The following is a 21,980-nucleotide window of genomic DNA, read 5'->3' on the forward strand; positions in this document are numbered from 1 at the left end:
ATCACGATCACATCTTGAAAACATCCTCCTGAACTGCCTGCCACACACTGGTCCCCGCAACTGTCTGTGTGCTGAGCTCGGCCTGCACTGCACCACGCGGGTCTGCCTGGAGGAAGACGCCAAGGACAAGCCAACGGAAAAGCACATCGGGGACCTTTTCACCTGAGCTTATGATTGTATGCAACCGTTTCCAATTCAAACATTCCAACTAGAATTTTAAATATACAGTTACTTAGCATATTTTAGAGAGCTTGAGATATATCATATTGAAAAGCCCTGTTTTCACTAATTTGCTACTGGAGAAGTCTGCTTTCCTCTTATTTTTTCTTATTATTTGAAAAATATGGTAATTATTGAAAAATGTATTGGTTGAAAAGTAAAAATCCACTCAGACCCAGGCTGCAAGGGGACCTCTTAGCTGGCAGGTCACGGCAGGCCCTGTCTAGCTACTTCATTCAAAATTATTTTGACAAGAGGAAAAGCAGTTTCCTGAGAGTGACTATCTTTGGTCCAGTAACTATCCAGAGCACCTTGACTGCAGTTTTGGCTTTTTTTTCTTTTTAATAAAACTTAATTATTTGGTATCTAGACAGAAAACACAGCACATTATGGCACTGTTAAATGTCAGCTTCACACCATTGTCCCTCAGCCAACTTTAGTTTCTCATGGGTGATTTTGTTTCCATACCAAGTTGAGCCTGAATTGGCTAGATTTTTAGAAAATTGCTTAGTCTAGTGGTGTATGAAATGCATCACAGCTCTGATCAGATCAACCCAATTTGTTGCTGGTTGGATGAATGTAAATCAAAACTGGTAGCCAGTTTTGGGCAGAAATTATGTAAGATTGGAGAAGTGTACAAGGAGCAGCTTTTCATCTCTGGGACCAGACAGGTTCCAGCACCCTAAGTTTCTCCCTTCCTGTCAAATGCCACTTCCTTTTTAGTGCTTTCCCAAGAACTCTGAGCAAAGCTCTGGGACTGGAGCAACAAGATCCTGCATCTTTTTTGTCTTTTTTTTTTTTCAAAACCAAATTAGCTTAGTCAAAGCTTTCTCATTTTTCTGCAGATTCTTTCTTTAAAGAATTCTGTGCAGCTGGGTGTGCTTGGGGATCATTTGATTGTTAAAACTAGACCAACATGGGAAAGATATTAAAATAAGTTTGCTGCCATGATACCCTGAAGAGGAAAGGGCTGCTTGATTTGAATATGCTGTGTTTTAGGCTGGGAGAAATAAAGGCTCTTTGGGAACCTATACGTTTGGCTGTTGCCAAGAATTTGTCAGGTGTTACAGCCATGTCGCCCTCACATTGGAGGTGCGGTCCTGAGTGCCTGCCTTCCACAGAACCCATACCATCTCCCAGGCCGAGGATATGCTGCTCTCTGCAGCATTCCTATTTCTGTTCTGGTACTTGGTTCCAAAGGAAAATTACTGTGACGTGTGCACTGAAGAGTGTGGCATATGGGTGAGCTGTGGACCTTGGCTGGAAGAGACTGCATTCTTTCTGGGAAGAGGGTGTGAGCAGCAGTCAGAACGTGTGCCCTTTAAAACAACTTTATCTTGTGATCTTTCTTGACATATTTTTGGCCAGTGTGAAGACCCCTGCTGGGACAGAGAAAAAGCAACAAGGTTCTAGGGCCAAAGCCTTGCCACTAACTAAGTTTGTAGCACTAGGTGAAATATGGCTGTTAAGTAAGACATTCAAGATTTCTAGTGGGAATTCTTAACAGTGGACATATTTTTCTTGAGTTTGATTAAATAATAACACAGTTAACAGCAGAGATTCTAGAATGTTAGACTTCAAAAATATTTTTATTAGAAGATAAATTACGGGCACTTCTGTGACTGCAAATAATACATCTGGGGATAAGCTGCTATGAAGTAGTCACTGATCATCAAAACTGGATTTATTTAGAATTTTAAAGGATGTGCTCATATGGGCCTAAACTGGTCAGCTTTAGGTTTTCTTTCCTGTAAAATTCTCAATGTAGTGATCACTTTTTAACTGAAAGAAAACAAAATATTTTGGATATTGGAAGACCCAGATGCTATAATTTTTATCAGAAAGACTTTCAACCATTAATTGATTCGCAACTGAGTCCTAGGACCAAAAGTTTGAAAATGAGCTCTTCTTAGTCTTTCCTTCTTTTCCTTCTTGCAAATGTTTCCTTTCCTTTTCTTTCTCTCTCTCTCCCTCTCTCATACATACTGCAGTTTTATTTGATTGTGCTCCTGCTTCCTTAGCATTCCTAAGCTAAGAAAGTCAGAATAAAGGATACTACCTACTATCTTTCTTCACTGGAAAGGAAATTCCAGAGATTTTCATACTCAAACTACTATAGGTATTTACTTCCTCTGGTCTGAAATGGATTGTTTATAAAGAGGAAATGCTCCTTGTTAGTTCAAGGAAGTTATAGGCTCCTATTACTCATTTCTGACAGTGCAACCACTTCATTTTTTTTTTAGTGAGGTAAAATTTATAGTGAAATGCACAGATCTTAAGTGTATAATTCAATGCACTTGATAAATGTATTTATGTAACCAATACATTAATCAAGATTTACAATATATCCATCACCTCAGAAAGTTCCCTTGTCCACTCCATGTCTTGCCCCAACTATTGAGTCCTATCACTATAGGTCAGTTTGCCAGTTTTTGAATTTCCTATATAGTCTTTTGTGTCTGGCTTCTTTGGCTCAACATAATATTTTTGACATTCATCCATGCCGTGTGGTGTGTCAGTACTTTGTTCCTTTTTATTGCTGAACAGTATTCCATTGTATGGATATATCACAAGTGGTTTATCCATTTACCTGCTGATGGACTGTTTAGTAACTGGGGAGTATTATGAATACAACTGCTATGACCATCTTTGTACATGTCTTTTGTGGGCATGCATTTTCATTCTTCTTGGGTAAGTACCTAGAGTGAAAGTGCTGGGCCAACATCACTTTGGTTTTACAGCCCCAGAAGCCACTTCGGCTCTGTCGGCCTGGCCCCCTTCACCTGGGCGCAGGAACAATGATATCGGCCACCGTCTCTCTGCAGAGCAGCTGGGAGGAAGGCTCTGCTTTTCCCAGGCAGGAAGATTTGAAGACTCTGTAAGCACAGCTCCCTGGTTCCGAAGGCTCATGATCCCTTAGACACAGCCCCCCGACCTTGACAGGCATGATGTCAGTGAGATGTTCAGTTCTTCCACGTCTTGAAGGGCATCTAAAATGTAAAGGGACCTCAAACTGGGTGGAGCAAAGGGGCAGCAGATATGGGGGTGACTGAACCTCGTGGGTGCATCCGTCAACACAAGACAGCATTGAGCTCATAAATGTGTGTGTGCATCTGATAGAAACAGCAGACAGTCCATTTTCTTAGTGCTTTGAATTTCCACAGTTAAAAGGGTTATTACTGTTACCTTTACTAAAACAACACATGTGAATAAAATTCTGTAAACCTGGTAAACATTTACTTCTAATACCTCTGGTGATAAGACAGTTGTCATAACTGCTTCAGTAGAAATGATCATTTTTTATGTTTTCAGATAATATATTGATGAGATCTATTTTAGAACCCTAGATACCAAGTCCTGTCTGGTTCTTACTCCAAACTTGCCCATGAGAGAATAGAGAGAACACTTAAAATCTATTTGTTCTGTATGTGTCAAAAGCATCCTAAATCTTTGGTTTCCTCAGTGACTTGAGAGGGGATGTGATTCCATCTTTCTTTCCCCTAGAAAATGTGCCCATGCCCATAGCAGGTCCTTAGCAAATACCACCTGCAGTGCACATTCCTGGAACCAGCCTCCTCTGAGGTTAGTGCAGACCAAAAACAAACATGTACAAGCAGCCCTGGACAGGGCTGGTGAAACACCATCTGCCCAGAAGGGCAGGATTCAGTTAAGAGAAAAAATGTTTTATTTGTTTTGCATGTGCTGTGTAGCTACTTGAAGATGCCCTAACTAAACTGACAGTGCCAGGCATTTCCACCACAGCCAGCTGGCCAGTCCTAAACACACTGGGTCTATTTACTAATGCAGGGTGACTCGGACGCAGAGGCGGCACTTCCTTTCTTAACTGGCAGTTAAAGGAAAGATGGCGTTAACATGGTAGTTGTCCCCAGCCCTCTCCTTGTTCCAGTAACCCTTACAGCAATCCTGGGAGGGAGGCATTGCCTCCAATGTACACGTGAGGAAACTGAGGCTTGGAGAGGTTTAAAACTTCATCTCCCAAGTAACAGAATGAAGACCAAATCCACCTGCTACAGAAGGCTCTCCCCACTTTACCTCCATGCTTCCAGAGTTTGGGAAGGTGACCCAGAAGGCAGATTTACATTTACACCTGGGTCAACACACCCAGGCCTGCTTATTAATTCCCTTTTAAAATCTCCAAACCCACGTGGAAGTTATCTCCAGGTTTTAGAAATACAGTTGTAAGCAAAGAGACCAAAGCAGGACTGGATCATACACCCAGGCTTGTAATAATTTTAGCTATTTCTAACCTGCCTTCTGTTCATGACTCAGACATCTATGGGACAGAAGTAAACAGACTTTATTTTGGGGGCTGGTGGGAGCGGGGGTGGGTGGGTGGAAGGGAACTTCTCCCTAGCCCAAAAACTTGTCTGCAATCCAAAAAGCTCTGACATCAGAAAGTGTTTCTTTTTCTTTTTCAAGTTTGGCAAAGTCTGAATAAATGAGACTGTTTGTTTCTTTATTTACCCCACTTACCACAAACACTCATATGTAGTATCGTAGAAATAACAGTTTATTCACTGGGTGGCCCCAGCTCCTGCTGGTGGTGTTTATGCACTACATGGTATATGTACCACATTCCTTTTCTAATATCCAAAAAAGTTCTTAACTCTAAAACATATCTGCCTTTAGCGGTTTCAGATAAGGAACCAAGGACCTACGGTGGTGATGAGATGCTCCCAAGGACGAGCTGGGGAAGCCAGACAGAAGGACTCAGAGACAGACCGGAGAGAGGCATGCCATGACCACCCACATCCAGGAGTTGCACTCATCAGGTTTTCCAATAAAGTTCAAAAATTTAGTCTTTCTTGCTTTAAAAAAGGTGGAAACTTAGACTTTGAGAAGTTATGGTCAAAGTGGGAATTGGATAATTGACCAACATCTTCTGCTTCTAATTTCTAATGGCTGAAAAGAGGAACATGTTTTGAATTGAATCTACATTATCGGATTAATAATAATAAAAAAAAAAGTATTGTGTTTTCCTTGACAAACTCTAAAAATAAATACATTTTAAAAAGTTAAATAATAAATCTACACCTTTTAAAAAGTTAAAAAAAACAAAAAAATAAACAAAAGCACCAGCAATTCTACTGTCATGGTAACTGCTTACAGTGTGTGTCCACACAGGACTGCCACCCCTGTGTTTTTAAGTTGTGCATCTTGACATCTTGCTTGGGTGTGGATACCCTTTGCTAAGGATGTTGAGCATGGAGCGAGCATTCAATTGATGGGACAAAAGTGAATCCAGGAGAGCACTTAACTGTGCTTTCTAGTGCGGATAGTACTTTGAAAAGACCAACTTAAGAGAATGCAGGCAACCAAAGTACCTTCTCACATGCCTGCAAAAAAGCACAGCTGATTAAAGAGATTAGTACAACTCTCCTGGCCTCTACTGCAAAGGCAACAGTGCTCTTGTCACCCTGGGTTAGACAATACTTTGGGAGGGGTTAATTAAGGGAAATTAGGGACAGCCCCACAACAACATCCCCCAGCCCTCAAAGGAGCAGGAAACTCCCCCAGCTTCAGAAGATTTGCTCTTAGCTTTCTCCATGCTTTTCTGGCTCCCAATAAACAGTGCCATGCAAGCCATGAGATATTTCCTTGTGGGTCCCCCACACGGATCCCATCTCACAGATACATATACTCTTGAAAGAAAAAAAGACAGAGCCTTTCTAAGTTTACGCTCCACAAAGCTCATGTACTATACAATAATTTTCTCCAAATCACTTCACTGCTGACCTGACCTTATCCCAACTCCTCTGGATCTTACATTTGCCTCACAATTTACTGAAGACATTTTATGCGTATGAATATACAATGTATAACGACTTTAAAGCAGCAGAGAGAATGACCCTGGGCATACCTCTATCTTGTCTCACTAATCATTCAGGCTGATAATTTAACCCATTTCTATGTACACCACATTCATAGTTGTCTGTCCTACATGCATATAACCTGCTTCAACTAAGAGATTTAAGGTAGGAATGGTGCCTTTTGCTTCTCTGTACTCCCACTATTTGGCATGGTGCCTTTAACAAAATAGATGCTCAGTAAATTATGTCAAATGAAAAGATGCCCAATCCTGGTGCTGCAGGAACTTCTTCACGTGGACCATCCAAACTTGGACAAGTCATCATTTAAACGAGCCTCAGCTTCTTTGTCTTTAAAGTGGTGCCAATAATGCTTGTCCTGTGTCTCATGAGAGCCAACAAAGACCAAATTAGATGGTAAATGTGAATGCTTTTGTCAACAACTATAAAGTGCTGTATAGATTAAAGATCAACCATTAATTTGATTGCTTGTTTTCAAGTGAAGAAAATGTTTTCTATGGAAAGATCTCTTGTAAGGGATGGCATTGTGGGAAAGTAATTGAATCACAATTTCCTTGCTGTTCATCTCACTCCACAAACACTTTGAGTAGCAAGAAAATAAAAATGAGTAGCCATGTGAGGCACTGGGAAAGCAGAATTAGCCATAAGACTCGGCCATGAAAGGCAATCAGAAGAATAAAGGTTTACAAGTCAATCAAAAAGAGGATACAGGGACAATGATGCTCTTCGCTTTCTCTATGCCTTTCTGGCCTCTAACAAACAGTGCCATGCAAGCCATGAGCCATTCCCTTGTGGGTCCTTGTAAGAACACGGTAGCATATGAACAAACAAGCAAACAAGCCATAGGCTAGGAAAGGATCTGTCAGTGACCTTGAATATATTGCAAGCCTGACAATAAAGCTTATTCTTTCTAGCTTCTTGTTCAGCTAGAAAGTGCATTTACGTGAAAAAGGAAACACAATCAAGACCATTTTCTTAACAGGAAAATTTTAGGGAATGTTTTTTAAGCAGTATCCAGACATTCAACTCTTTAGGGCAGAGCCCATTAGAAATACCAAAGCAGGCCTCAGGAATTTACAAGTAGGTAGCAAAATTCAGTCAGGCTGAAGTATTTCACTTTTCCATTCTTATTTTCCACCATTAAATAGGATAAGATTGATCTCTATGAGGTTTTCGTTCCAATTTCATGCTCTTTTTTTTGAGAGGTGGGCGGGTGTGTGTGTGTGTGTGTGTGTGTGTGTGTGTGTGTGTGTGTGTATGTGTTGTCAGTTTAGAGCATACCTTAAGTTATTTTTTTCTCTCTGAGATTTTCTGACTTTATTAAGCCTATTTAGGTTTGTTTTGTTTTTTAAAAATAAAGGCATGGAGGGGGTGGTTCTCCTCAACTCCATTCAGATGGAGCTTCTAAATGTCAAGTGAAATTCCATTAGTTCAGTAAGTCTGCATTGCAGAGTAACGTCCATCCTGAGAGAAAAATTAGTACTTTTTTAAATTTTTAAAGTGACTTTCTGTGTATAATTAACTCCTGAAATGTTAAGACTCTTTATAATTTGAACATTTTATAGTAAAAGTCACAAAGAAATGTTGAGCCTACTTTTTGGCAAAATAGCAGGAGACAAAGGAATATGAAGTAAAATAAATAATGTACAAACTTAAATTATTCATTAATAGATATAATCTATAACAACACTAGTTATAGTCAGCCTAAACAAGAAAACAAAAAAAAATTGGTTTAAGGCACCTGGTTGCCTTTCTCTGGTTTAATTCTTGAATTTTTCCCCGAGTGGGCCAAAATATATACAGAAATATTTTCCAGAAGAGACTATGCAATGCTAGTGTAACCAGAAGCCCAGCCAGCTCTTTCCATGGCTTCTCCATTAAGACATGAGCAAGCATGTGGGGTCCAAGCAAATGGACCAGAGTAAGCCTTCCGCAGACAATGTGGACATATGTTAGCCCAAGCAAGAAAACACAGTTGTAACAACTAAATAAGACAAATTTTAAAACAGTGGTTGCTTAACTCTGGCTGTACGTTACAGCTCCCTAGCCTAGAGAGCTTTTAAAATCTCACAGTGCTCAAGCCCCACCCACCAACTCAATCAGGCAACGGTAAGTTTAAAGATTCTGAAGATTCTGCAGGTGACTTCCATGCTCAGCTCTACCGAAAGCCACAGTCATAAGAGTTCAATAGGCAGATGTGGGGACAGAACAAAAAATTACTTTCTCAACTAAGCTATAGGGTACTGATAACCAAGACAACCTGCTTGCTAATGATGGATGAAATGATAATACAGACCTTTCCTATACATCGACCTCATCTGGCTCCCCAAAAAGGTCAATTAAATTATATTTGATAGAAAGAAATTAAACTCTTTTGTTTGTTTTGGTCAGGAATTCTGACTGTATCTTCTGATTATATGTACTAAACAACTGTTTTCATTACAAATATAATACAGGCTCATTTTAGAAAGCTTAGAAGATGAGAAACAGAAGAAAATAAATACGACTCATCTGCCTATCACATAAGGTAACCAAAATTAACATTTTTGGGTAAAAAATAACATTGGGATCCTATCACATGTATGGCTTTGTAACCTGATTCTTTCACTTAGTGAAATAATGTGAAACTGTTTCACGTCATTACATAGTGACCTATGGCATCGCTGTAAATGGCAGCAAAAAATGATCTGATCCATTGTTTGAAAGGGCCATTATTTATGTCCTGGCGACTGATTTTTGCTTTAGATATATTCATAGATGAGGTTAGAACCATAATCCTTTGAACTACAAACTAAGATTAATCGGGTAAATATAGAAAGGATAAAGCAGTGTATGATGGTAACATGGCTGACTAGAGGATAAGGCAGAAGTCCTGATAAGCAGTGTTTGCCCGTCTCAGAGAGGAACATATTCCCATCATGGCCAACTTCAAGAACAGTTTAACAACTGGCTTGCAAGCTTGAATATTTAACAATTGTCTCTCTGCAGTCACCTCCTGCTCACCCTTAAGGAAAACCTTGGCTAAACTAAAGTGGTCAGTCCTTCAGTTCTGACGTGTATTTGAATGGCGGAGTGGGATAAGAGTGGGAGTTCCTGTGAATAAAGGTGGCTCATAGTCCTAGACCTTTAACTACTTTTGCATTTTGACTGTGGAGTAGTCAAGTTAACAGTGATTTGGGTAGCTAGATGCATGAAGGTCTAATAAGAGTTTCGTGAAATGTATTAATGTAACAATAATGTAGACAGAAAGTGTGGTATACTGGAAAGACCATATCATTGATAGATAGACATAGGGCGTTGTACAAGTTACTTAACCTCATTAAACCTCTATTTCTTTATCTGGGTAAGAAAATAATATCGTCTAGCTGAGGAGGACTGGGGCTAAGATTAAATATAATGTCATACACAAGGAACATAGCAAGCACTCAACAAATGTCAGTTGCCTTTCTCCCTTAGTATTACATTCTAGACATTATTATTACATTATTAGTTTACTTTTAAAGGAAAGGGCATAAAATGTTTTAACACTTTATTTTCAAAAATTTAATGAAGTTTATCTTCAAATTCCATATCTCTATGATTTAAACCAGGGGTCAGCAAACCACTGTGGGCCAAATCCAGCTTGCCACGTGTTTTCTTTGGAAACGAAGTTATAGTGGGACACAGCCATATCCATTCCTTGATAAATTTCTAGGGTGGCTTTCACACTATAAAGGCAGAGACCTTAAGCCTGCAAATGTCTGACAATTTACTAACTGGTCTTTTATAGGAGAACTTGTCAATGCATGATTTAAACCATTCTAAGCTTTCCTTAAGCAAATACATTCTTTTTTATAGATTAAAAGAGAAAATAAAACAAAAATGGAGCAAGAAAAAGGTGAGAAAAGAAGATTCTCCTAGGATTTAGAAACTGTAAAACAAATCTTGCTTCCAAGAATACTTCAGAAATACTTAAAACATTAGGATGAAGCTAATTTCTAGTCAGGATCGTCAGGAAGATTTATTTAAAGAACATTTTATAAATGAATTGTGCTACTAGATGACTATTCTGAACCAGAAACACATTTTGGGTATGGAATTTGGAAGAGTGAATTTAGGAGATGGAAACATAGAATATTATTTATAACCTGGCAAGGAAAGTGACTGAAAACACATTAGTCAAGCAAAATAAGCTGATCTCTCTAACTACAGGTAAAATAACATGCTGAACATTGAAAAATGTACACAGTCAAAATTGTGCAGCGTAGGGGGTTTAAGAAACCATTTCCCCTGCTAATTTTTGATGTTTATATGGAATGTTCTTCAAGCAGCAAATAACTTACCAATGATCTTGACAGACTGAAAAGGATACATCTTTGCCATAACATAAATTAATTCTCTCAGTGGGGAAATGTTAAACAGGCAAGGTGTGAGAAAGATTTCTTTATGCCTGAAAGAAAGGAAATGATTCCATTTCTTCCAAACATTCTTATATGAAAATTAATAAACTCTCACTTTTAAATGGTCTGTATTTTTGTGGGGTTCCAAAGCGCCTGTTCCTAATTGGGCAGACATGATTATTTGGTGTTGGACCCAAGGCAGTCCCCATTACCTCAGACACTGCCTTCCTAATCAATGACAATTATTCTTAGAAATACTCAGGGTGGAACACAAGCTGCTGAGGAGTGATGCAACAAAAGGGTGGATGGAGAGGAAAACCACAGCAGAACAGTGGTTGCCAAGTGATGCACTCATTCAATCCAGTTACTGTTGGTGGGACTCCCTAAATGGAAAACGGACTTTTCTAGAGTGACCCATCTTTCTTGGTTGACCCCACCTAGCTCCTTGGGGCAGGATGACCTAACAAGGAAGAAACCAGAGGCAGAAAAGACTCATAGAGAGAAAAAAAAAAGGGGGGGGGAGGGTTGCTAAACTGCACTGCTCTAAGACTGGAGGGTCTGAGAACTGAAAAGTGTAAGGAAAATGGGGCACTGAGTAAGGGAGAGAATTTAAATAAATCATAGGAGCCAGGGAGAAAATTCTGCACAAAACCAAACAGAACAGATCAAGATTCCTGGAGAAGGAACAGAGAAAAGGAAGTTCTCTCCTGGAGGTGAAACAATTACACAAAACAATGCAATCTTAAAAACTGTACCACACACACAGGGCAAGAATCAGATGAAAAATTGCTGAGAAAATCTGATCAGTTAAACATGACCCATTCTAAAGAATAAGTTGGACCAAGTGTCAAAGAAGAGCCTTAACACAAAGCCAATCAACAGTAAAACCCTAGACAAGAGGGAGAAACTGATCCTCAGAGTAAACTCATCGTGAAAATCAGATACCTAGACATCAGCAAAAAATTACAAGCCATATTAAGAAACAGGAAGATATGACTCAGTCAAGGGAACAAATTAAAAATTCAGAGGGGACACAATTTGCAACAACTAGTCAAAGAAGTTCAAACAAATCTCCTAAATCAATTCAAGGAGATGAAGGAAAATATGCATAAAGAGATAAAAGATATTAAGAAGAAGACAGTGTGTGAATATAAAGAAGAATTTGAAAGTATAAAAAGAAACATAACAGAACTTATGGGAATGAAGTCACAATAGTAGACATTAAAAATACAAGAAAGGCATAAAGCTAAATTTGAACAGGCAGAAAAAGAATCAACGAACTAGAGGACGGAGCAATTGAAATCATATAGTCAGGAGAACAGATTAAAAAAAGAATACAAACATTTGTGCAGTATTCTCAGGGATTTGAGTGACATGAAACACACAAACATACACATCATGGGTGTCCCAGAAGGAGAAGAGAAATGAAAGTGGCAGAAAGAATATTTGAGGAAATAATGGCCAAAAATTTCCCAACTCTTATGAAAGACATAAATACACATGTCCAAAAAGTGCAATGTGCTCCAAACAGAATAAATCCTAATAGACTTATATCGAGATACATACTAATCAGAATGTCAAGTGACAAAGATAAAGAGAGAATTCTGAAAGTAGCAAGAGAAAAGCGATTTGTTACATACAAGGAATCCTCAATAAGACTAAGAGCTGATTTCTCGTCAGAAACCATGGAGGCGATAAGGCAGTGTTATGATATATTTAAGGCACTGAAAGAGAAAAACTGCCAGCCCCAAATTCTTTATCTGACAAAACCATCCTTCAAAAACAATGATTACCTATTCACAGGTAAACACAAATTGTGAAAGTTTGTCAACAAAAGGCTTGCCTTACAAGAATTACTGAAGGGAGTTCTGCAGGTTGAAAGGAAATGACAGGAGAGAGTTATTTGGAGTAGTGTGAAGAACTGAAAATTCAGAGAATATGTATGCTATTGAAGCTAAGTTGGTATCTGTTCCAGTTTGCTAAAGCTGCTGTTACGCAAAATACCAGAAATGGATTGGTTTTTATAAAGGGGATTTATTAGGTTACAAATTTACAGTTCTAAGGCCATAAAAGTGTCCAAACTAAGGCATCAGAAAGAGGATACCTTCACTTAAGAACAGCTGATGGCGTCTGGAACACCTCTGTCAGCTAGGAAGGCAAGTGGCTGGTGTCTGCTGGTCCTTTGCTCCTGGGTTCTGGTTTCTAAATGGCTTTCTCCAAAATGTCTTTGGGTTTCTGTCTCTCTCAGCTTCTGTCTCTCAGCTTCTGTGCATCCTTGCTTGTTCTCCCAGGGCATTTCTCTCTAAGTATCTGGGGATCCTCTCTTAGCTTCTCCAGGCCAAACTCTGGATTACATATCTTAGTTTCTCTCCAAAATGTCTCTCTTAGCTTCTCTTCAAAATGTCTCTGCCTTTTATCCTCTCATAGAGGATGCCAGTGAAGTAACTAAGACCCACCTGAAATGGGTGGGGTCACACCTCCATAGAAGTGATCTAATCAAAAGGTCTTACCTACAGTTGGGTGAGTCACATCTCCATAGAAACAACCTAATGAAAGAGTTCCACCTTAATCAAAAGACTAATAAGTCTGCCCCCCAGAAGATTGCTTTTGTGGGGCACATAATAGATTCAAACCAGCACAGTATCTTTTCAAATTAGTAGGTTATTGATGTAGGTTGTGCAATATAAACCCCAAAGAAAGAAACCACAAAGAAAGCATTTAAAAAATATAAAAAAACAGAAATGAGAAAGGGATCAGTCAGATACATCACAAAAGATCAACTATGCAGAAAAGGAGGTTGCAATAAAGGAAAAGAGAGAGAATGAATAAAGAGAAGACATATAAAAACCAAAGGACAAAATGGCTGAAGTAAATAATGCCTTTACAGTAATAACACTAAATGCTAATGGATTAAACTCCCCAATCAAAAGTCATAGATTGGCAGAATGGATAAAAAAGCATGATACAGCTATATGTTGTTTACAAGCATCTCACCTTAGACCCCAAGACACAAATAGGATGAAAGTGAAAGGTTCGAAAAAGACAATACATGCAAATAATAACTGAAAAAGAGCTGGGTTTGCTATATTAATATCAGACAAAACAGACTTTAAGTCAAAAGTTGTTATAAGAGACAAAGAAAGAAACTATATATTAATAAAGGAGGCAATGCACCCAGAATAAATATTTATGTACCTAACCACAGTGCCCCCAAATACATGAGGCAAATGCTGGCAAAACTGAAGGGAGCAATAGCTGTTGGAGACTTCCATACACCATTCTAATCAACAAACAGAACATCTAGACAGAAGATCAATAAGGAAACAGAGAACTTGAATAATATAATACATGAACTAGACTTAACAGACATATACAGAACACTGTACCCCAAACAGCAGGATATACATCTTTTCAGCTGCACAGGGATCATTCTGTAGGACAGACCATATGTTGGGTCACAAAACAAGTCTCAGTAAATTAAAAAAATTTAAAAAGAATGAAAGTATACCAAGTATCTTTTCTGACCATAATGGAATGAAGCTGGAAATCAACAACAGGCAGAAAAGTGGAAAATTTACAGACAGATGAAAGTTAAATAATATACTCTTAAACAATCAGTGGGTCAAAGAAGAGATTGTAACAGAAATCAGTAAATATGTTGAGATGAATGAAAATGAGAACACAACATACAAAAACTTATGGGATACAGCAAAGGCAGGGCTGAGGGGAAATTTATAGCTCTAAATACTTACACTACAAAGAAGAGCTAAAATCAAAGATCTAACTGCGTACCTAGAGGAAACAGAAAAAGAACACTAAACTAATCCTAAGGCAGCAGAAGGAAAGAAGTAACAAAGATTAGAGCAGAAATAAATGAAATTGAGACTAAACAAACAATACAGAGAATTAACAAAACCAAAAGTTGGTTCTTTGAAAAGATCAATAAAATTGACAAACCCTTAGCTAGACTGATAAAGGAAAAAAGAGAGAAAAGGCAAATAAAATCAGAAATTGGGGGGTGACATTACAACTGACCCCACAGAAATCAAAGGATCATAAGAGGATACCATGAACAACTGTATGCTAACTAACCAGACAACCTAGATTGAATGGACAAATTCCTAGAAACACACAAACAACCTATGCTGACTCTAGAAGAAACAGAAGACCTCAACAGATCAATTACAAGAAATTGAATCAGTCACCAAAAACCTCCCAAGAAAGAAAAGCCCAGGACCAGATGGCTTCTCAGGAGCATTCTACCAATCTTTTCAAGAACAATTACAAAAAACTGAAGAAGTGGGAACACTATCTTACTCATTTTATGAGGCCAACATCACCTTAATACCAAAGCTGGATAAAGATACTAAAAGAAAAGAAAATTACAGACCAATTTTTCTTATGAAAATAGATGCAAAATTCCTCAACAAAATACTTGCAAATCTAATCTAACAGCACATTAAAAAAAATCATACACCATGACCTAGTACTATTAACTATGGATAATAGTTAATAGTACTATTTTAATAATCTTGCATCAATTGTAACAATGGTTAACTACTGTTAAAAAATAGTACAAGTATAAAAAGTGCTATCATTAATTATAATAAGTGTTCTACACCAACGCAAGGTGTTGGTGGTGAGGCGGTATATAGGAATCTGGAATTTTATGCATGATTTTTTTGTAAATCCATAACTTCTCCAATTAAAAAAAAATAATGAAAACCCAAAACCCAAGGGCAGAATATTTATTGAATGTTGGAGCATATATCTGCTCACACCAGTAATTCTCACACAGTAACCCCACTGAATGGGGATTATTAGTGACTTGCCCAAGGCAACACCAACTGTAAATGGCAAAGTTCAGTATGAACTCCTGCCTGTGTGCCCAGGAAGCCCGTCCTGTCTTCCTGAGGCCCAGCTCTGCCTGAGCACAGGGTGTCTCCCGAATGAGGTGACCCGAGCAAAAAAGAGGCCGCTAATCTGAGCAACTAAGTTTGGGAAATTTACTAAATCCTCCCCTTGGGAGACAACAACATATATTATCCACTTAAAGGCTGAGCAAAACCTTGCTTTGAAGAAACCAATTAATATTCTTTAATGCACCACATCCTCAAATTTACTTGGGAGTCCCCTTTCCTCTGAACGCCAATTCATATTTTGTGAGATTAATGTTCAGGAACAAACTTTGAGAAATGTTACTGCAGTCACCTCCTGGAGAAAATAAACAGTTTTACTTGTGGCCAAGGAGGGCAATCTGACTTCCAGTGACTTCTCCTTGCTCCAAGGATGACCTCAACCTTTAAGAGGACCCGGGAGGCCCGGCCGTCCCCCAGCCTCCTCTTCCACCCTGCCCACCAGCCTTGCTCCAGTGACCTGGGGCCCACTGTCCTTTCCCTGCCTCCAAGCCTTTGCAGCTCCTTCCTTCCCTCTTTATCTCTTGACTCTTGTGTCCTTTAGGCGAGGCCTTTCCCAGGTAGGTCAACCCCTCTCTGGATGGCTTCATTCACTGAGTTCTCTTGTGCACCATTTGTGGTCACAAAGTTATATTTATTTGTGTATTTGGTTACTGCCTGTCTACACGCCTACTGGGGGGAAGGGAAATATTTTCCCCACTCCACACATGGGAAAAAGGATAGGAGGGACTTTCCCAGCCCCTCTCTGGCCTCTCCACTTACTCCTGCCCAGGAATGGATGGGCTGGATTTGGGAGACGGGACTGAGCACACTCAGGGCCACGGGCACACTTTGTTTGCTCCCCGCCCTGTAAAGCTTAGGAAGTCAGTTTGGGAAAGAAGTTAAATTCAGGGAAAACGCTTAAGAAGCCCAACTGTTACAGATCCAAGTACGTTTTGTAGGTTAGCTGCATGTAGTAATAAAGTCGATATTTTGATCTTCATCTCTGATTCCTCTATTTTTCAGCTGATTGCAAATTTGGGAGGGGAAGATAAGACAGCTCTTACTGGCCCCTAGAATGCCAACACCCCTGCTAGATGTAAGCTCCTTGAGGGTGGGGAAGGGGCCTCTTTTTCTCACTATTGTAGTTCAGTGCTTGGTTTAGCGCCTGACCAGTAGTAGGCATTCTGAAAGTTTAAAAAGATCATTTTATTACGGGAAATTTTTAAAAGCTGCAAAAACAGAGAGGATGGAATAATGAACCCCGATGTACCTATCACCCAGCTTCAACAGGAATTAATGCATGGCCAATCTTGTTTCATCTACTCCCTCACCTAACTGACACAAATCCAAAGCACTGAACTATTTCATCCACAGAAAACAAACGGTCGGAGCTCATCACATGCACATTAACAATGACCTATAGACATTTCTTGCATTAATAAATGGAAGAACAAGTCAACAAACTCTAGAGAGAGCAGTAAATAGTGAAAGAAGTGGTAGGTCTGAATCATCATCTGTGCCTGGCCCTCTTCTGCCCCCAGCACACCCAGGCACATGCAGACATACACACAAACACACGCACTCACATGCATGCTCCTTCCCTTCTTCCCTTCCCACAGCACGGTGGGGGCCCAGCCACTCACCTGTTGGAGTGCTGCTGCGGAATGAAGAGGAGGGGGTGATGGGTGGGGTCACGGGGGGAGTAAGGCTTCCACTGCTGTGGCGTGGTGGAGTGGACACACTCCCTCGAGACACGGAGCTGGACAGGGTCAGCGAGAGCTTCGGCTGGATCTTCTTCTTCAGGGACTCCTGCTCTCGGCGGGCAGCATCTGTCATGAATCTGAAGCAACGGAGCACGAGGTCAGTAACCTGGGCCGACAGAGCACGAGGACTTGGGACCCGTCAACCCCAGCTTCAGAGATGTTAGGCCCTGGGAAAGAAGCCTGTTCACACGTCAGTCCCATTCTCAAAAACTGACAATAGCTTCCCTTTTCCTAAGATGAAATGATCTTCTGAGCTTGTTGTTTTAAGGTTCCTCAAAGTCTGGCCCATTTCTTCCCTATGCAAACCCTCCTTGCCAGGAAACGTATCCACACAGAACACATATGTGCCAGCTGCCACTCTTTTATTTGCAAGAAGGTCCCCTGGCTACTTTCAACTCATAAGCAGCCACCCTCCTCAAAGCTCCCTGATGACCCCTCAATAGCTGTGTGCCAGTGGTATTCACTGTTCGTGCTGCCTACTTGCCAGTTAACTTATGTGGCCTCATGAAACTACATTTTTTTTTTTCAATCACCCTGGACTCTGGTACTGCCATTTAGAGTTTCAAAATTTTCTTTGCTGACTGAAGGTCTTGCCTCCCTAGCCTTCAGCTTGAAGGGAAGCCCCTACGATAGTTGCTAGCACCCTGCCAAGTCCACTTCAGCAAACATTTGGAAAATGACTGACTAAATTTGCCCCAGCAGATGCAACGAGAGGGAAGAGAGCAGTATAAAGAGGAAGGGTGCTGCCAAAGATTGGGTATTTTATTTATTTTTTTATTCATAAAGGGAAAGGCAACTTTTCCTGATAGTTACACTTTGGAACCTTCAAAGCTTCCCTTGTGCTAGTAATATTCAAACTTTGTTCTTTTCTCACTGTATAATCTAACATTCCATAAATTCATGATATGAGATTCAAAACAATTTATGAAATGGCAGCTCTTACCTAAAGAACACACATATATATAATTCATATGTATATATTCACATATATATATAATACCTGTGCCCACCACCCAGGCTAAGAGACATCATTGTGCCCCAGTCCTCTCTGTATGCCCCCTTCAATTGAATTTGACTATTTGAATACAATTCATCATAAACTAATTCCATTACACTTCAACATAGGATTTTACCCAAACCATTTCACATTCTGCCTATAAAATTCCTTGGTATTTTTCTCTGCTACACCATGAAGTTTGGGAAGTCAAACTTGGATAGTTCTAAAGCATGGTGAAAGCTTAGAGTCGATTCAACACCCAATGAAACAACAGTAATATTGTTACAATGTCTTAAAATTTCTATTTTTATACTTGGAACATGGATGGCACATTTCTTGAATAGCTTCTGCAATACTATCTACTTGTGTAAACTGGATTTCATATGTTTAACTGAACTGTAATAAAGCTAGATGCTTTGCCATGAGCACGAAGGTTTTGTGCTACAGCATGGTGATTTAGAAAGTAAAAAGGAGCTACACTGCAGAACAGAATTGTTTGCACCTGGTAGCCAGGTACTCCTTTATTTTCAGATGCAAAGTTGGTTCTACTGCTCTTAAAACTTCTTTTCCCCCCTCCTCATAAACCTATACTTAAAATGTGGTCTCTTAGAGAAAAGCAAGGAACTAGTGCTTTCTTTTATTATTCTAAGTGGAACTGGTGTCTTCCTGAGCTTCTTAAAGGCCAAATCACAAAATAAGCACACTGCTTCTTCCAGGAATGTTAACTCTTCCTAATGATAGGTAACTCTCAAACTAGTTTTTTCAAACAGTGAAATAAATACAGATACACTGTGCATTAGAATGAAAATTTACACCTTGCATTCAATTAGGAGCATGGTCAGACAGGCCAGGTCCAAATCCTGGCTGTGTCACTGACTGTCTGATCTGAGGCAATGTCGATAAAACTCTCTAAACCTCAGCTCTCTTCTCTGCAAAATGAACATAATTGTGTGTAGAGGAATAACAGAAATCTTTTTCCCTTTTGTGTGAGAATTTGACCTTCGGTTAACTCTGGTTACCGGCTGAGATGTATGTCAACTATGTGACAAGGCAACACTCCTTATGATAAAAATGACCTCTGACTGGTAAATTGCATCTGGACCAGGAGGAACTACAAATGATATACACACACCTGAGAGGAAGCCGTAGCTTGGGCTTCCCTGAGCATGGTGATCTTGTACCTGGGCATGACCCTGGAAGCTATGCCAGTGGACTGTTACAGGGCTGTTGACTCCAGTGGGGTCCGAGTTTCTCATTGCAGCACAGCACAGACCCCTGCCTGAGGGGCACTGTGACTCTCACAGGCAGGGACTCCAGCACAGGGTCTCTGAACAGAAGCAGGGTCAATAGACTCAGGGCTGGTAGTCAGAGTCTGAATGTTCAGGACCCAAGAACACCTGGTGGCAGGTGGTACAATGACAGTCCCTGCAGGGCTGCTGCGAGGAGTGACTGAGTCACGGTGTGTGTCACATAGGAAGTGGCTCAAAATGTAGAAGCTGTTACGATTATAAAAAGTATTGTAATGTAGTTACATCCAACTTAACTCGCTTCAAGTTTCTGGAGGATGCACTGCATGTTTACGACTCAGCAATAGCAGAAGCTCCATTTGCAGAATGGCTGACTAGGAATCAGTCTGCGAGAGGGCATGTACAGTACAGTGTTAGATATAAACGTCTTGCTTTTTTTTTAATTTTAAAACTAATTAAAAAGTTGTTTTCTAAATGAGGCCTTTCAGTGTCTGCTCCCACTCTGATAAAAAGTATCAATAGCTTGTGCTTATTGTAAAATAAATACTCTCCTACAGCTCAGACATAAAGCCACCACCACTATAACAGGTGCAACCACACTCACAGGCACATACAGCCCCCACCTTCACTCCCACATGGATTTGGTCTGCTACAGGCGGTCATCTATTTTTGGCTTATATTTCCTAAGCGCTTTCTAGAAGTGAGAATGAGGCACCCATGTTAAAAGCATTAAACATGAAACACTCATAAAGCATCGCTGCCAGCCTTTCCCTCCCTCCACCTCTCTTGGATGGGTGCTGCAACCCTGGAAATACAACCCATAAATCATGGCCCCATCGCTGTACTGAGATTCACAGCTGCACAATGTATTCCTGGGGACTACACACATGCACGGGCATACAAATACTTTAGGAATGCTGCTTAAAATTTGCCAGTTTCTCCCCTGCACTAGCTCACTGTCCCTCTTCCCCCTTCATTTGTTAACCATTATTTTATCTATATATTTTTTGAGACTTGTTAAACGCAAGTTTTTAAAACAATGTTCCATTGATACAGCTGTTTTTCTCAAAAAAGCAGGCAGATTTCTAATGGCAAGGAATCATTTGGGGGACAGGATTTTAGAAAGAACCTGATGAGGCAGAGTAAAGGCGGTGATTCCAGCCAAGAAATGAAGACTCAGTAACTTGGCTCCCATCAGAAATCCAAATAAAACATCTTCTATCTCAAAGGCAGCAGTGCTTTGACCCATCCATGAAGGGCCACAGCTCAGATCTTTCCATCGTCAGGGTTGGAAACGTCTGTGGTGGTCAGGTGATTTTTCCTCGATGAGGTTTGACACAATTGGGGATCTTTTCTGAAGCCTTCAGCAATCAGAACTGATGTGGGGGTTTTAGACCAGGAAGATGATTTTCATTCTTCACAGTTACTGGGAACTGAGATGGAGAGACCTGTGCAGGTCATTCGGCTGGTATCAGAGCCCAGTTGAGCTTCTGGGCTCTGAATCAAATGCCCTTACTGTGCCATGGTGCCAGGGACAAAGGACGCCGAGCTTTCTTGTTTTTGCTTCAGAGTCACTGTCTTCAAAAATGTAAGGGTTTAAGGGGCTGAGCTTAGGGCCAGGGAAAATGCAGAGGGAATCTCTCTGGGGGTTTATATGTTGGAAGTGGGGCAGTGGGGTGTTTGGGAGAGCAGAGGGGCCTCATCCTCTAAACGTCAGCCAGGTCCTGTGGTGTGTGGCTGCTTGGTTCCCGGGGGCTCCCTGCATTTGTAGCTCCACCGGGCTGTGATCTGAAGAAGACCAGCTGCGCCCACCTCCCAGAACTCCCTCAGCCTCGGTGACCGCTCTGACCTTGTAGCAGGAGATGCTAGAGGCAGCTCACCCTGGCTTGGCAGAGCTGAGAGTAGATTGTCAGATTTCAGGGTTTTCCTGCTGGTTGTTAGATGCAGCCATTATTAAAAATGAAATTATATAAACTTACAGTTAAATAAATTATATTGAAAACAAAAGATAAATACTTAAAGCTCATCACTTCCTATTTTATTCCATTTTACTATCATCTATGTTGAGGTTAATTACATTAACAGTGTATCTGTTTGATGGAAATACCACATAATGGTGTGCTGCGGCACATCTCTTCCCAACTCTGTGTTCAGTGGTGTCATGTTGGTAGCTTGAAATAGGCAGCGGTGGGAATGCGTACACCATGGGAACTGGAAAATGCTACAAATCAGGACTTTTTCCTCCCACAGAGTCAGCTGTTAAATACTTATCAATACACCTGTAGTTATTTGTTTTTTAATGTGGAGAAAAGCATGTGAGTCAGGCTCCTTGCCCACTCACTAAAGGAGCTAACTGGGGAAAGGAAGAAGAGTGAATAAGAAAGGCTTCTTCTCCTTTTTGAAAAATTATGAGACGCAACAGAACTCATTCAAGACCGTTTATGGAAAAATTTTTAATGGATTTGTCACGTGTTTAAAAACATTTTTTAAGAGTGTGGACTATATATGCAAATATATCTATATATTTACATGTACAGTTTAAAGAACACAATTAAATGATGATTTGTGTACACACTACTCAGATTATGAAAAAAAATGACTGGAACTGAAGTTCCCATGTAAAAACTT

The 21,980-nt window shown here is 40.1% G+C and overlaps 1 protein-coding gene across 1 annotated transcript in view; it reads right to left on the minus strand.

Moving 5' to 3' along the window:
* JAZF1 (JAZF zinc finger 1) overlaps nucleotides 1-21,980 on the minus strand; it is a 370,268-nt gene that overhangs the window by 59,615 nt on the left and 288,673 nt on the right. Inside the window, exon 3 of the mRNA XM_037836962.1 lies at nucleotides 16,989-17,185. Within this exon, the coding sequence (XP_037692890.1) occupies nucleotides 16,989-17,185 (197 nt within the window). The remainder of the gene's footprint in view (nucleotides 1-16,988; nucleotides 17,186-21,980) is intronic.

This window comes from Choloepus didactylus, chromosome 5 (assembly GCF_015220235.1).
Source record: "Choloepus didactylus isolate mChoDid1 chromosome 5, mChoDid1.pri, whole genome shotgun sequence".
In the NCBI taxonomy this organism is placed as follows: Eukaryota; Metazoa; Chordata; class Mammalia; order Pilosa; family Megalonychidae; genus Choloepus; species Choloepus didactylus.